The sequence below is a fragment of the Pogona vitticeps genome, chromosome 14 (assembly GCF_051106095.1).
Source record: "Pogona vitticeps strain Pit_001003342236 chromosome 14, PviZW2.1, whole genome shotgun sequence".
In the NCBI taxonomy this organism is placed as follows: domain Eukaryota; kingdom Metazoa; phylum Chordata; class Lepidosauria; order Squamata; family Agamidae; genus Pogona; species Pogona vitticeps.
In genome coordinates, this window is record NC_135796.1 from 16,556,784 (window position 1) to 16,569,834 (window position 13,051).

A 13,051-nucleotide genomic window follows, 5' to 3' on the forward strand; every position below is an offset into this window, starting at 1 on the left:
GGAAAGCTGTGACTCAAACAAGTAACTTTTCTGAACACTTCTTAGTGGGCAGCTTGCTCTACATGACACACTGTTTACAAACCTCTGTCCTCCCAACCACAGATTCTCAACCGGACAGCTTTGGCACGTGAGTCTTCTGGCCGCAGCGTCAGACTGCTAGGCCACGGACAATCTCCAGGATTTTACAATGCTGGAGATTTTGGAATTTTAGAATTCATTACATTGAGGAACCAGAAGGGAGAGGAAAGGAAGATTGTTCCCCTTCTCATGAGCACAGAAAATAGCCAGTACCCTTTACAACATTTTGAAGCTTTTCCAGGTGGTTATGCTTTTTCCCGTTGTAGACGACCGCTTCCACGGAAAAGATCACCTTGGGCTGTATCTGAGAGAACCGGTCCAGCACACCCTGGGCGACAGGATTGAAAAAGACAGAAAGGTGCACAAATTGGCGTCTGCAGAAGCAAAAAGGAGACATTGATCCACCCTAGAAAATGTTCTAAGAAAGGTATTTCCCCACCCTGGGCCCTGAAACATTGCCCCTGGCAGAGGGCATATAAGCTTTTGTTTTTCGAGTTAACCACCATTCTCAGATTGGCAACTAAATCTGGCTAAACCCTGGCTTGTTCAAACCAGCTTGAGCTGCTTGATGGATTGTTTCAAATCCTTGTTTTAAATCAGGGGATGACCCCCTTGGGACTCTCCAGATGCCGAGAACTAGCGTTGAACTAAATTTGCAAGGATGAGATTTTCCGTTTTTTAATTAATGTATTTATTTTTGTATTACAAGTCGTATAACTCTCCATTCTGGGACTGACATCTCCATGTGGCTAGTCTGGGGGAAAGGTGTAAAATGGAAGACTCTGAGCCTTAGTTAGGCCTGGCTCCATCCAAGCTTCCTGTTCCTGCCCCAGTGGTAGCTGGGAGCTTGCTTTCAGAGCAGGAAGTGAAGCAAGGCTAGGCCTAACCTGGCCTCCAAGTCTTCCGGGTTAGGCCTTTCTCCCAGGCGAGCCCCACTGAGATGCCTATAAGTGTCTGTTCACCAGACAGAACTCCCAGAATGGATCTGTAAATTCCGAAAACCCCATTCCCTGCTACACGTTGTGATCACAGGCATCAAGCACCATTAAGGCAGAGGCATCGTTAATGCAACAGCCAGTGCGTTTCAGCGGAGGATGTCTCCTCCCACGCCCCAGGCTCCGGACTCTTAAAACTATGGGGAAAAGAGGCATTTCTTCACCTAAATCCCAAATCTAAAACGGAACAAAATAATACGGGTTGGATAAATATAGGCATTGCGAACAAATCAGATTACCCTACTTGGTGGGGAAGGAAGTCGCTCCAGAGCGGGGAAACTACAAATCATTTTCTGGGGTGTGGGGAGAAGGAGACCTTGTTTTAAGTTATGATTTCTTGAATAACTGAGGCTTGGGTTGGTGGACATGGAGGGAGGCTGCTCTCTGCTGGCCTAATTGTGGGAAAGCAGGACAGATCACTGAAGGCCTAGCATTATTTCTCCAGCCCGTGGTCAATTCTAAATAGAATCAGCTCTCTCGGATTTAAAGGCAGAGAAAGACTCCTTTCTCTTGATCAGGTCTCCTGCGGGAGGAAGCAAATCAGAGCAGCTTAAGGTCCCATTGCTCTTTAACTGACCCAACCAAAGGAACAGGGGTCAAATAAACGGCCTTTGAAATAGATCAGCCCCATCGGGTCAGGGTGGGGGAGATCGCAGGGGTCAGTCCATTGTGGGGCAAGCCGGTGGACAGGAGGAGCGACATCCCGCAAGCACCCCCTTCCCACTGGGAGACAAGGTGGCTGCTTTCACGCGCCGTCTGCCCCCCCCCCCCCGTGTGACTTACATTGACGCCAAAGTCGGGTGACGTCGCGCTCCAAATTGCCCCGATGCTGGCAGCCGCCAGCATGGCTTCCACAGCGTGGATGCCGTTCGGCAAATAACCTAAAACGATACCAAGGTCAGAGCAACCACAAGAGGAGACGTCACCAACGCAGCAACAAAAACAGCAGCCACCTCCATCCCACCGAGTCAGAACGCCCTTCCTCATTCCCTTACATGTGATTCTACAAGTCCCCGAACACCCAAGAGCGATCTCCCAGTCCAGGGTGCTGAACTGGAATCCACTTGGCAACTCCTTGGGCCGGTCACTCCTCTTCCGTCTGACCCAGTTCACAGAAATCATCCTTTCCTCTACTTCTCGCTTCAGAGGTCAAACAAGTTACACAACCAACTAGCTTTCTGATGACGGTGGAGTGTCAGTTGTCCCCTAAGGTGTTCCCACCGGGGCAATCAAACTACGTTCAATTAGGTTTTTAAAAAACCACACACACACACACGTCACGGATGCATTTCCTCATCATCCCCATTATCACAAAAACGTGTCCTTTAGGCTACAGGGTATATTTCACTACCTGATTAGAATCTGAGAAGGAAGAGCAGGTCATGATCTTTTCAGGGCCAGCCTATGGACATCATAACCTTAAAAAGATCGCCTGGAATTACATTTCAAAAGGCTGAAAACACCTCTTCTAAGAAGGCTTACTTACTGGCACAAACAGCTTTCAGCTAAATACTTTGGTATTTTGGCTCCATCTTTTTCTTTTCAATCCAAGCAACAACGGTCCTACAAAGCCCCCAATATTAAATTGCATCCTTTGGCCGCGAGGGTCTTCCAAAACTTGCCCTCTCTCCCCCCCATCCTGGTATCTCTCCAGCCTCGTTGTTTCAATAACGCAATACATCCATCTACAAGGGAATGGCAGGTATTTGGGGCAGCCCGCCCTTAGGAAAGGCACGGCCTTTTCGCTGGTGGCACTGCTAAACTTCCTCTCTCTGGGATTTGCTAAGTCTGCCCCCTGTGCTATCTCTGTAAGGCCAAACCCCCGATACCAACCTGACAAGTGCCAGAGGGGTAAACGGAGAGAAAGTGGCTTCCGGGCCCAGCCCCTGCACTTAAGGTACACGGAGGGGAGTTGTCCATACAAGAAGCCCACCAAACAGAAACTTTGTGCTCCAACATTAAAGTATAGTAGAATCCCCATATCCGCAGGATCAATATCCGCTGAGGCACTTATCTACGGTCTGACAATATTTTTTTTAAATGTCAGAAATATATATTTCTATAAATATTTGGAGACCGAGACCATGCTATGTAGAGCATTTGTTAGAGAAATACTGTATTTTTCCGTGTGTAAGACTATACTTTTGTCTAAAATCTAGACTAAAAATTGAGGGTCACTTTAGACACGGAAGTAAGCTGAGGAGGGAACAAAAAAAAAAAGTGGAGGGGAGAGCAGGGATCAAAGCGATCCTGCAGCGCTTTCATCCCTTTCCCCCTACACTTGCTAAGCCCCACATATATTTTTAATTTTGGATTAGAAAAGTGGGGGCGTCTTATACACAGAAAAATACAGTATATTTCCACCATGCCGTTTCCAGAACTAGCCACTAGAGGCAGCCCAAGACCAGGCTTTGTATCACGTTTACTATAATCTGAGTTTTTCAGCATCCATGGGGGGAGCGGAAACCGATTCCCTGCGGATATAGGGGCTCCTACTGGAATTGGGGGGGGAATATAGCCCGTTCGATCAACACTGTGATCAAGGCAAGCTCTTAATTGCAACCGTTCCCCGCTCCTGAAGAACGATCAAGTTCAGATGTAAGTCATGGAAAAGCCCAAGTTGCAATATCTTTGCTACGCAGCAATCGCTGTGCGACTGAGCGCCACTGCACTCCACCTGTGGCTCAAGACCTGCCAAGAGGAAAGTATGTGGGCCGGGGACTTTCCCGTGCCCGGGAGTCAGAAGCCACATTGCATAACACAGGAGACAACATTTCACAGCTGCTCCAGGAGAAGCCGAGGGACGAGCCTTCCAACGGCAGCCAGTCTAGAAATTGGGTTTGCCAATTTCTACAAAACAGGAATTTTTAGTTGATGCTCTCTTTTTTTCTGCAGAGAAGACGCAAACACTAATCTGCCCCGTTTGTGCTGAATCCGGACGCAGTGAAACCAGGCAGCAAAGCTGCAGCCCGCAAATGTCAAGTTTGCACTCAAAGCCTTGCTCTTTTCCTCCAGGCCTGGAAGACTGGAATTCCTCCAAGAATCCAGTGTGTCCCGAGGCAACACAAAAGGCAAGGGATCCTTCATGCAAATGTTGGAATGAAAATGTGGGGGGGAGGCTGCGTGTGTGTCTACTAGCCCTCTGCCAGCTGCTCCCCCGCCAGCTTTACACAATCAGGCGGGAGGCCGACTCACCGACAACACGGTCCCCCGTCTGCACACCCATCTTCCGCAAGGCCGCGGCGTACAGAGCCACCTGCTGCCGGAGCTCCTCAAACGTCACCTTCACGATCTCTTCCTTGCCTTCCTCTGCGGAGAATGAGAATTTCAAGGAGTCGGCATCAGCTGGCAAAGTTAGCATCAGAAAGCAAGCCAGGACAGGGTTGGTTCAAGTAGACCAAGCGGAGGCCCCCGAGGGAGAAGCGTCTGAACCAAACCTTGAGCACAGCACTACGATGAGCCACCCAAGGGTCCCGAGCCTTGGTATAAAGCGTACCTCCCTCGAAACCCCTCCACCCCAGAAGTCTCGGGAGGAACCCATTCTGGATCCATAAACATCCAGTCGCAGCCCAGTCAAGCCCTCGATCTCAAAACAGCCCCCTACAACTTGCATGATTCTTCCCACCCTCCGGAGAGATGGAGCAGACTTTGAAAAACAGGGGAGGGCAGTCGACAGCCAAAAAAAAGAACAATCGCTTCTCAAACTTCCACTGATTTTTTTTTTTTTTTTTTTTGGTCCTGATAAGCCACAGTTTCTAAACTGAATTTTTATCCAAGTGTTTCATTAAACAGCAGGATGGTTGATCAATACTAATGGAATACAGCCGGACTCCCACATCCATGGGACCAGTATCCACTGATCCATGGTCTGAAAATAGTTAAAATATTAAAAGAAAAAACCTAGAAATGCCTATTTCTAAAGATGAAGTTAGCAGAACTGGCCGCTAGAGGCAGTCAGAGATCATGCTATGCATAATGTTCAATATTAAAAGGCGTGCACTATGCGTTTTTCAGCAGCCACAGAACTTGGAACTGATTGCTCGTGGATACGGGGGTCCCTCCTGTATTAAGAGTCTGCCTGGCCCTTGGCCATCCCCTAAGACCTGAAATGCAAAAAAAAAAAAAATGCATTTTGACTCCCTGATAAACAGAATCGTCCGTCTCTCTAGAGGCAGGACAAGGCAGCCATGAGTCTCCGGGGGCCACCTCCCACCACGTCTGGAAGGGCAGGATGGAGATCCGAGGCCAGCAACCTTACTAATCAGCTCTCCTACGCTTGGGCAAGGACCGCCGCTGGTCCTTCTGAGTGCCAGACTCTTTAAGCTCTGTTCTGACATTGAACCAAGAGCTATAAAAAAAAATCCCCACACTGACTTAGCGCTTAATCTCCTTAAGGGGAATAAAGAACTGGGAAAGCCAGCGGGGGTGAAGTCAGGGAGCTGGGGGGTTGGAGAGGTTGTTGCCAGAAAAGAATGAAGCTTAGTCATGAACTGCTGCATCACAGTTGCTTGGCCTCCAAGAGGATCCGTGGTGAAATCTGGTCCCTTCCGAGGATGCAATGTGATCATGCGCCAGGCAAGCTTTGTAAGAGAACACTGCCTTCCTCCCTTCAGAAAGATTGGTTGTGGTCAGACGTTGGAATTCCCCCCCCCCCCACTAGAAGCCGGCTGGCCCCATCTTGGCTGTCCTTCTGCAAGCAGGCCAAGACCTTTCTCTCCAGGAAAGCTTGCCCTCTGGCTTTTAAGAGATCTGGTCAGTACAGAATATTCCCCTTCCCTCTTTTATCCTCACAAGAACCCTGTGAGGTAGGTCAGGCCAACAGGAAATGACCGGCCAGAGGACATCTGGGGAGTTTTAGGGCTCAGGGGAAACTGGAAGTCTGGCTTCCCAAGTCTCTGTTCCTCACTCTAACCACCACACCACATCAGGTCTCACGGCACCTTTCAGACATGGTGCTACTTGGCCATGTTGAGCTTCAAGCGTATCCTCCTGTGCACAGAGACTAATAAATCTGCTGAGGACGATGGGAGCTGTTGACCAGCTCGACCAAAGGGCAACATGTCTTGGAAGTTTTTTCTAATGACACACAACTATTCACTCCAGAGGTTTTAAAAGGGTGACTGTAACTCCCACCATCCTCAGCCAACACAGCCTACAGCAGGGAATGCCAAGAGCTGTTTATTTTTATGTTATATGTAAACCGCCCAGAGTAGACATGTTCTAGATGGGTGGTATCTAAATCTAATAAATAATAAAATCCAGATGCTAGCATCCTGCCCATCCCATTTTAAGAAGTTGAAGGTACCGAACTTGATTAAAATGGAGGCATCTAAGCAAACCCAGGCAATGTTAGTGGACTGAAAGTCAAGTCTGTGTTGAAACAAGATGCTCATTGAATGCCTACAGCTGTCGGTGAAGAGGTGAAGGTAAAGGAGGCTCTGCTGCAAGGGACAGAAAGAGGGAGGGAGGGGAGGAGACATCGTGGTTCTGCAAGCACATGGGTTGCTCAAGAGCCAGAGAAAGACCTGATGGGGAGCAGAGCAGGTTTGACAAAAGACACACCACTGGAGGGTCCAGAAACTGGTTTGGGCATTGATTGCAATCTAGAAGCCCGGACGGATTAAATGGCACTCCTGCAGCAGCGCTCAAAGAAGCACAAGGCTAAGCAGGGGGATCATTTAGGGGGAAATCTAACTGATAACCCATGGAGTGGGTTATCATTAGTCCCTTCCTCAGACTACAACTCCCAGAATCCCCACACACACACTAGGACAGCCACCAGGGAGGACAGATCACATGCTGTATTGGTCTACAGCTGGAGAAACGCAGGCTTGAGCCACAAAACACAGTGGGTGACTTCTTGCCGCTCGCCATAAACCTACTTTACAGGGACAGAAGGATCATGAACGCCTTTGAGGATCAGTGACAAATAAATGTTACACATTTTTGGGGTGGGGGAGAGATTCCCAGAGCAACCAGGGTAGCCAATGGGTGGTGGAAAACGCCAGAGGACACAAGTCTCCGGTCTGATCCAACGCAGCTCTTCTTACAGGACTTTAGGCGTGCTTGTTTAGGATGCACCTAGCAGGTGAGTCCTCTTCTCCACAAATCCAGACCCCTACGCCCCTCAATGAGTTCTCACAAGCAGGGATCAGATCAATAAGACCCCTGCTACTCACGTGCCGCATAGAGGGCGATCTTATCGTTCTCTGTGTGCTTCAAGAGATTCTCCGCATAGTTCAGCCGGCTGCCTTTAAACCACTCCGGGACATCCGCAACACCCTTCGACGGATCGACCACCTGACCAAAAAAAAGAAAAATATCTTCGGAAACCCTCCAAAAAGCACCGCTTCTTAATCATAAAGCAATCCGTATGTATTACGGGCAGAAACAGATCACGCGCCCCCAAATCCCAGCCAAGCCAAGCTCAACCCTTCAGATTTAGATGGACTACAACTCCCATCTGTCTTGTTTGGAGAGCTATAAATAAGTAGGCCACGCTGGGAGTTGAAGTCCAAGAAACATGTTACGGCCCATGCTTTACCTAAACCACTCCAGACCGTTAGATCCTTGATCCCGTCTGATGACTAAACCAAGAGGAATTTCACTATATCGACATAGACATTCTATAATGTTTTAAAAACTTGCTTTCTTTGAAATAATCTTTTCCCTCTTAAAAATCTGTCCCTCCGTTTCTCTTCACCTATCATATGATCGGAGGCTGGCTGGATAGCTCAGTGGTTGAGGTCCCTCTCTCGCGCGGCTGAGCCAGGAGAGGATGGGAGTTTGATTCCCCACTCTGGAAACGAACCAGCCCGCGTAGCCTTGGGCAAGCTGCACAGTCCTAGGGCACCTCTAGAAGACAGGAACAGTAAACCACTTCAGAGTACTCTCTCCTTGAAACCCTGAGAAGGCTTGCCACAAGGCAGAATTGACTTGACAAGACATGATGATTATTACCATATGATCCAGAGCTTGGAAAAATTGATGTGGGGGGGGGCATATACATTGGACCCTGAATCAGCACCATCAACACCCACGTTGTCTGGGAGATTCTGGGAATTACTGATTCAAAAAATATTAACTTTCCTAATTGCTGGATAATACAGACCTGCCCCTTCTTACTGCCAAATAGAGAGATTTAGTTGCCCAGTTGAAGAGCAAAAGACCATGATCCCTCTTTTTTTGACCTAATTTCACTTCTGTTTTAAGGAAGCACTTTGAAGCCCTAAAAACCTTGAGTCAGGGAGGGGAGGACACCATTTGACGCTCCACCTCAGCCAGCAAAATGGCTTGGAAAGGCTGTATGTCTCATTGCTTAACATATCTCTAATCTCAAAACCACACGAATCTACACCCAGAGCACCACAGAGTTTCAACCCTCCTGTAGCCCGCTGTCCTCACATAAAGGTTGCAGGGAATCATCAGGAACTCCTGGGAAATCGTGCCCAATCTGATCGGAGCTGGAGAAAGTTACTTTTTTGGGACTGTATCTCCCAGAATCCTCTCTGGCCATGCTCTCTGCAAGATCTGGATTGCTGAGGACGGGGGAGAACATTCCCAAATTCCGGGCCTGATCAGTATCAAGAAAACCCTGCCCGCAGCTTCTATATCATGCGAAGGCAGGATTCTCTGGAAAAAGACAATAACGTTAGGAAAGGTGGAAGACCGCAGGAAAAGAGGAAGACCGAATACAGGACGGACTGACTCCCTAAAGCAGTGGTCCCCAACCTTGGGCCTCCAGATGTTCTTGGACTACAACTTCCAGAAACCTTCATCACCACCACTGCTGGCCAGGATTTCTGGGAGTTGAAGTCCAAGAACATCTGGAGGCCCAAAGTTGGGGACCACTGCCCTAAAGGAAACCTCGAGTCTACAAAAGCTGAGCAGGGCTGTGGAGGAGAGGACAGTTTGGAGGTTGCTCAATCACAAAGTCGCCGTACGTCAGAGGCGACTTGACAGCACACAACAACAACAGCATCTTCTAGTTTGAAATGTGATTTTCATTTAAAGCTCAAACGCACAGGGGTTTGCTCCCAAGTCAGCTGTGGCAATGCAAACCCAAACATGGACCGATCGTGTCCGATCTCCTTAAGATCCTGCCGACGAAGGGCTGCTTCGTCACTTGGCGAATGCGTCCTCCAGGGACAAACTGACAAGTGAGAACACCACAGCAGCTCCCGTGCTCCGACAGCCTCATTTTCTGCTGGAGGCACGTCACACACTCAGTGGAGAGCACATCCCGGCGCTGAGTCACGAGGCCGGATGAAGCTGGAGGAAGAAAGCCAGCCACGGCTAGCCTTCCTAAAAAGCCAGCTTCATCATTCCCATCGTCCAGCAGACGTTCCATCATTCTGCAGGATCTCAAATCATGAAGGACCTGTGCTTTATTTTTCCTTCTCCCTCACCCTGCTTTTTCCTCTCATGCTGCACCTTTTTTTTAGACTGTACACTTGAGAGAAGGGTCTTTCTTGCCTTTTTAAAACTGACAATAGGCAAGCTGCTTGAAAAGGCCTTCCTTCTGGAGTGAGGTACGGGCGCTGTGTGTCTATGGGTAAGAGATTCATCTTCATTCCTTTGGTTCAGATGTTCGCCTCCACACTCGCTTGACAAGGCAGACGCTTTGTTTACCCAAAGTGATTTTGCAATTAGGGTGAAGAATGAAACACCCTAACAGCTTACCTCATCATACAGGCGGGAGAAAACGATGCCACTGAACTTCCAAAATTCTTCCCAAAAATCCGAATAATGCTCTACCGACCAATGGTACAATTCATTATAGTTGGCTGAAAGAGAGGTAAAACGGCTGTATTTCAGTAAAAGCCTCAAACAGTGCAAGAGGAGAGAAACTTCCAGTATTTGAACACTCGCTTCAGTTGCCTTACCTTTGGCTGCTACTATTTATTACCACTATGGCTATTTTTGTTTTGCTTTCTCCCGTTCTACTGCTACCGTGAGCTTATATCTTCATATCCCATTATATTTGTAAACTGCTTTTGGTAGATAGGTGGCATTCACTTTTTAATTGAAATAATATGAATTGTAGGTCCTGATGGCAATTTTTAGAGCACTGTATTTTTAATTGTTTTTTTATTTACTGGATTTAAATTGTTATAAGAGTCCCTGCAGTGTCTCCTGTGAACAGAACCAGCAGGTGTGGCTTAGGGCAAGCTGCACAGTCCCCAGGATGGCCCCCCAAAAGAAGGGAATGGTAGCCATGAATATCTGGACAAGCCTGGAAACCGTGAAAAAGAGCCACCGTAAGTCAGAATTGACTTGACAGCACACAATTATTATTTATAAGACGCTTACGGGAACCTGTTCCGGGCACAACGAGAATGAGATAAGCCTGGGGAGCGCACGGGTGGAACCCATATATCTCATGCAGAAAATTCCCAACTCAGCTTCAAGCACGTCTCAATCAGTGTCCAGGTAAGACTTCAGCGTAAAATCCCAAATGGACTGCAAGTTGGTGGACCAGCAAGTTCTTCTCTGTTTAAGACAGTGCCCTGTTTTCTTCAGGCTACATCCGATGGCTCAATCCGCAACCAGAATGGATGAACTATCGAGGGAATGAATGGTCAAGCCTCTCAAATCTATAGTTATGGAGGTCTTGTTGGCTCTGTTAGACTACTCTTGGGTCTAACTCCTTGCCTACTTCGTAAACACTGCACTAGAGCAGTGGTCCCCAACCTTGGGCCTCTAGATGTTCTTGGACTACAACTCCCAGAAGCCTTCAACACCACCTCTGTTGGCCAGGATTTCTGGGAGTTAAAGTCCAAGAACATCTGGAGGCCCCAGGGTTGGGGGACCACTGCCCAAGAAGCATCAACTGCAACATCAGGACACCAGCATAAATTATACGCTTTTGACAAACTGATAGGCACCGTCAGAATGAATCCTAGCAGCAGAAGAGCGATGATCCGTAAGTTCCTGTCCAAAATTACACCGTTTCGAACTTATCCATAAAGAAAAATGTTCACCTGGAATCAAAAATATGACAGGCTTCTCGCCGCGCTCTTCCTAGGGATGCGTGAGTGCAACCGAAACACACTTAACATCTCAAGTTTTGTTTTCATTCTCACGAGTTATCACAACCTGCCTCGTCAGACCCATTGGTCCAGCTAGCCTAGGGCTGCCAACTCGGGCTGGCAGCAGCTGGCCAACGCTTTCAGGCGGGGATTTTTCTAAAGCTCTGTCCGGAGAGGTCAAAGAGGTGCTGAACATACCTAAAACCTTCCCAAGGTAGAACCGTTGCTCTCTTAACCGTGAGCTTCATCCCGTCTCTATTACTGTTGTTGCCGAAGATAAAAATACGTTCTGGGATGGGATCCTGACAGGTCCGAAAGTCCTGTCCGTCTTGATCACGCCTGTCCAGAACAACAGACCCTGTTTCTAAGAACCTGCTTCTATGGTAACTTCAGCCCATAGGAGAAGTCACTTTCTAAGGCCTGAACACAACGTTAGAACAGCTCCTTAAATCTCAGTTATCTGGGCACAGATGGGAAGATCTCTTTGAAGAGAAAAAAGTGCAGAGGGAGGACTTTATCATTTACACTTATTGCTATATCACTGATGAATAACCGGAGACAGGTTATTAATTTGGCTATGGTTTGGTTTTTAAGAGGTCTAGGTAGAAACAGGAACGGATGCTGAACGTGCATGGAGTTTTCTTTGGAAGAAACAGGGCACGGCGAAATCAACCTATCGACAGAAGCAGAGCTGTCCTGTTGGATCAATTTAAACATCTGTTTGGAGAAGCACACATTTCAAAGTGAGATTATCACCTCTGTCGTCTTTAGGGTTCAGGCCTCAGCTACAGCGAAGACTCAGGACGCTCCAGGCTTCTCCTCTGAAGACTGGCATCAAACATGTAAGGGCCTTTTCTGTGACCGCACGGGTTCCTCGGGACACAGACGGAACTCCCTGCCTCAAGGATTTAAGAGACCTTTCCTTCTACCTGGGATTCATTCAAATCTGGACCATTTTTTTCATTTGGGTTTGCAGCAAACGCTTCGCCGGTGTCGCGCTGAAATTTTATTATACAAGGGAGCATCCTTCCCCCCACCCACCCATCCCCAACAGCTTGTCCAAGATAGACTGCCCCTAAACATGAAAGCTTGATTTACCCATCAGGGCCAAACAGAGGAGACCAATGCCTAATAAAGGTGCAATATTCCTGCACCCCCACATCCAGAAAGCCAAACTCCTACCTTAAAGGACTCGATCCCACTCCTCCCATAGCTCAATTTGTTTCAGCAATTTCTAACACCCAAGATCTGCAATAGAGGTGTTATTTTGCAATGTTGACCCCTCCTTAGGCGTTGCTTATGCAAAACAGGCACAGAAATATAAATGCAAAGGGGAGAGGATGCATCTGCCGTGGAAGCAAGAAAGCACCCTCCCCAGGATCCTTGCGCTATCATGGTGATTTTATTTTTTTTAATTAAGACTGGGATGATGGTGGTGATGATGCTCACCCCGCAGGCAAGACTCACCCAGGCGGATCCCATAAGCATCCGCTACGGCTGCCCGGAACTGATCCATATGGGTGTTCCGTTTGGAGTCCGGTTCCCACATCACCTGCGACTCCATGATCTCCAGTTCCCCGGACATGGCGAGGTCGAGTTAAAGGCGGCAAACGCGCGTCAATCGGAACCAGCCTCCGGACACCCGGACGCTCCCAGCGCTCGAGCGAGACTTCGGAGCTCCGCCTCCCGGGCGCCGCTTTTCAAGGACGCCTCACCGCCGTTCGAACGTACGCCACGTTGTCTGCTTCCGCCGAAATTGGAGGAGGGAGCCGGAGGAGAGAAAAGAGTCCGCGCAGGTGCGCCGGCATGGCCCAGGCGATACACTGGGAAGGAAGGGAGCCAGAGATTGTCAATCTGCTGGAAAGGGAGATTTGGCAGCGCAGGAGGTGGGGCGGCCACCGACTTCTCCAAAATTTAAAGCCGCATTTTCCAAACTTGGGGGTTTCG

At 48.5% G+C, this 13,051-nt stretch overlaps 1 protein-coding gene across 2 annotated transcripts in view; it reads right to left on the minus strand.

Moving 5' to 3' along the window:
- Positions 1 to 12,789, minus strand: part of AACS (acetoacetyl-CoA synthetase) — a 29,693-nt gene extending 16,904 nt beyond the window's left edge. For both annotated transcript variants that reach the window (XM_078381733.1, XM_078381734.1), the window contains exons 1-6: positions 12,572 to 12,789; positions 9,756 to 9,859; positions 7,253 to 7,373; positions 4,269 to 4,382; positions 1,857 to 1,954; positions 292 to 406 (exon numbers count right to left, since the gene is read on the minus strand). In XM_078381733.1, coding sequence (XP_078237859.1) covers positions 292 to 406; positions 1,857 to 1,954; positions 4,269 to 4,382; positions 7,253 to 7,373; positions 9,756 to 9,859; positions 12,572 to 12,689 — 670 coding nt within the window. In that variant the 5' untranslated portion in view covers positions 12,690 to 12,789. The remainder of the gene's footprint in view (positions 1 to 291; positions 407 to 1,856; positions 1,955 to 4,268; positions 4,383 to 7,252; positions 7,374 to 9,755; positions 9,860 to 12,571) is intronic.
- Between the last annotated feature and the right edge of the window lie 262 nt (positions 12,790 to 13,051).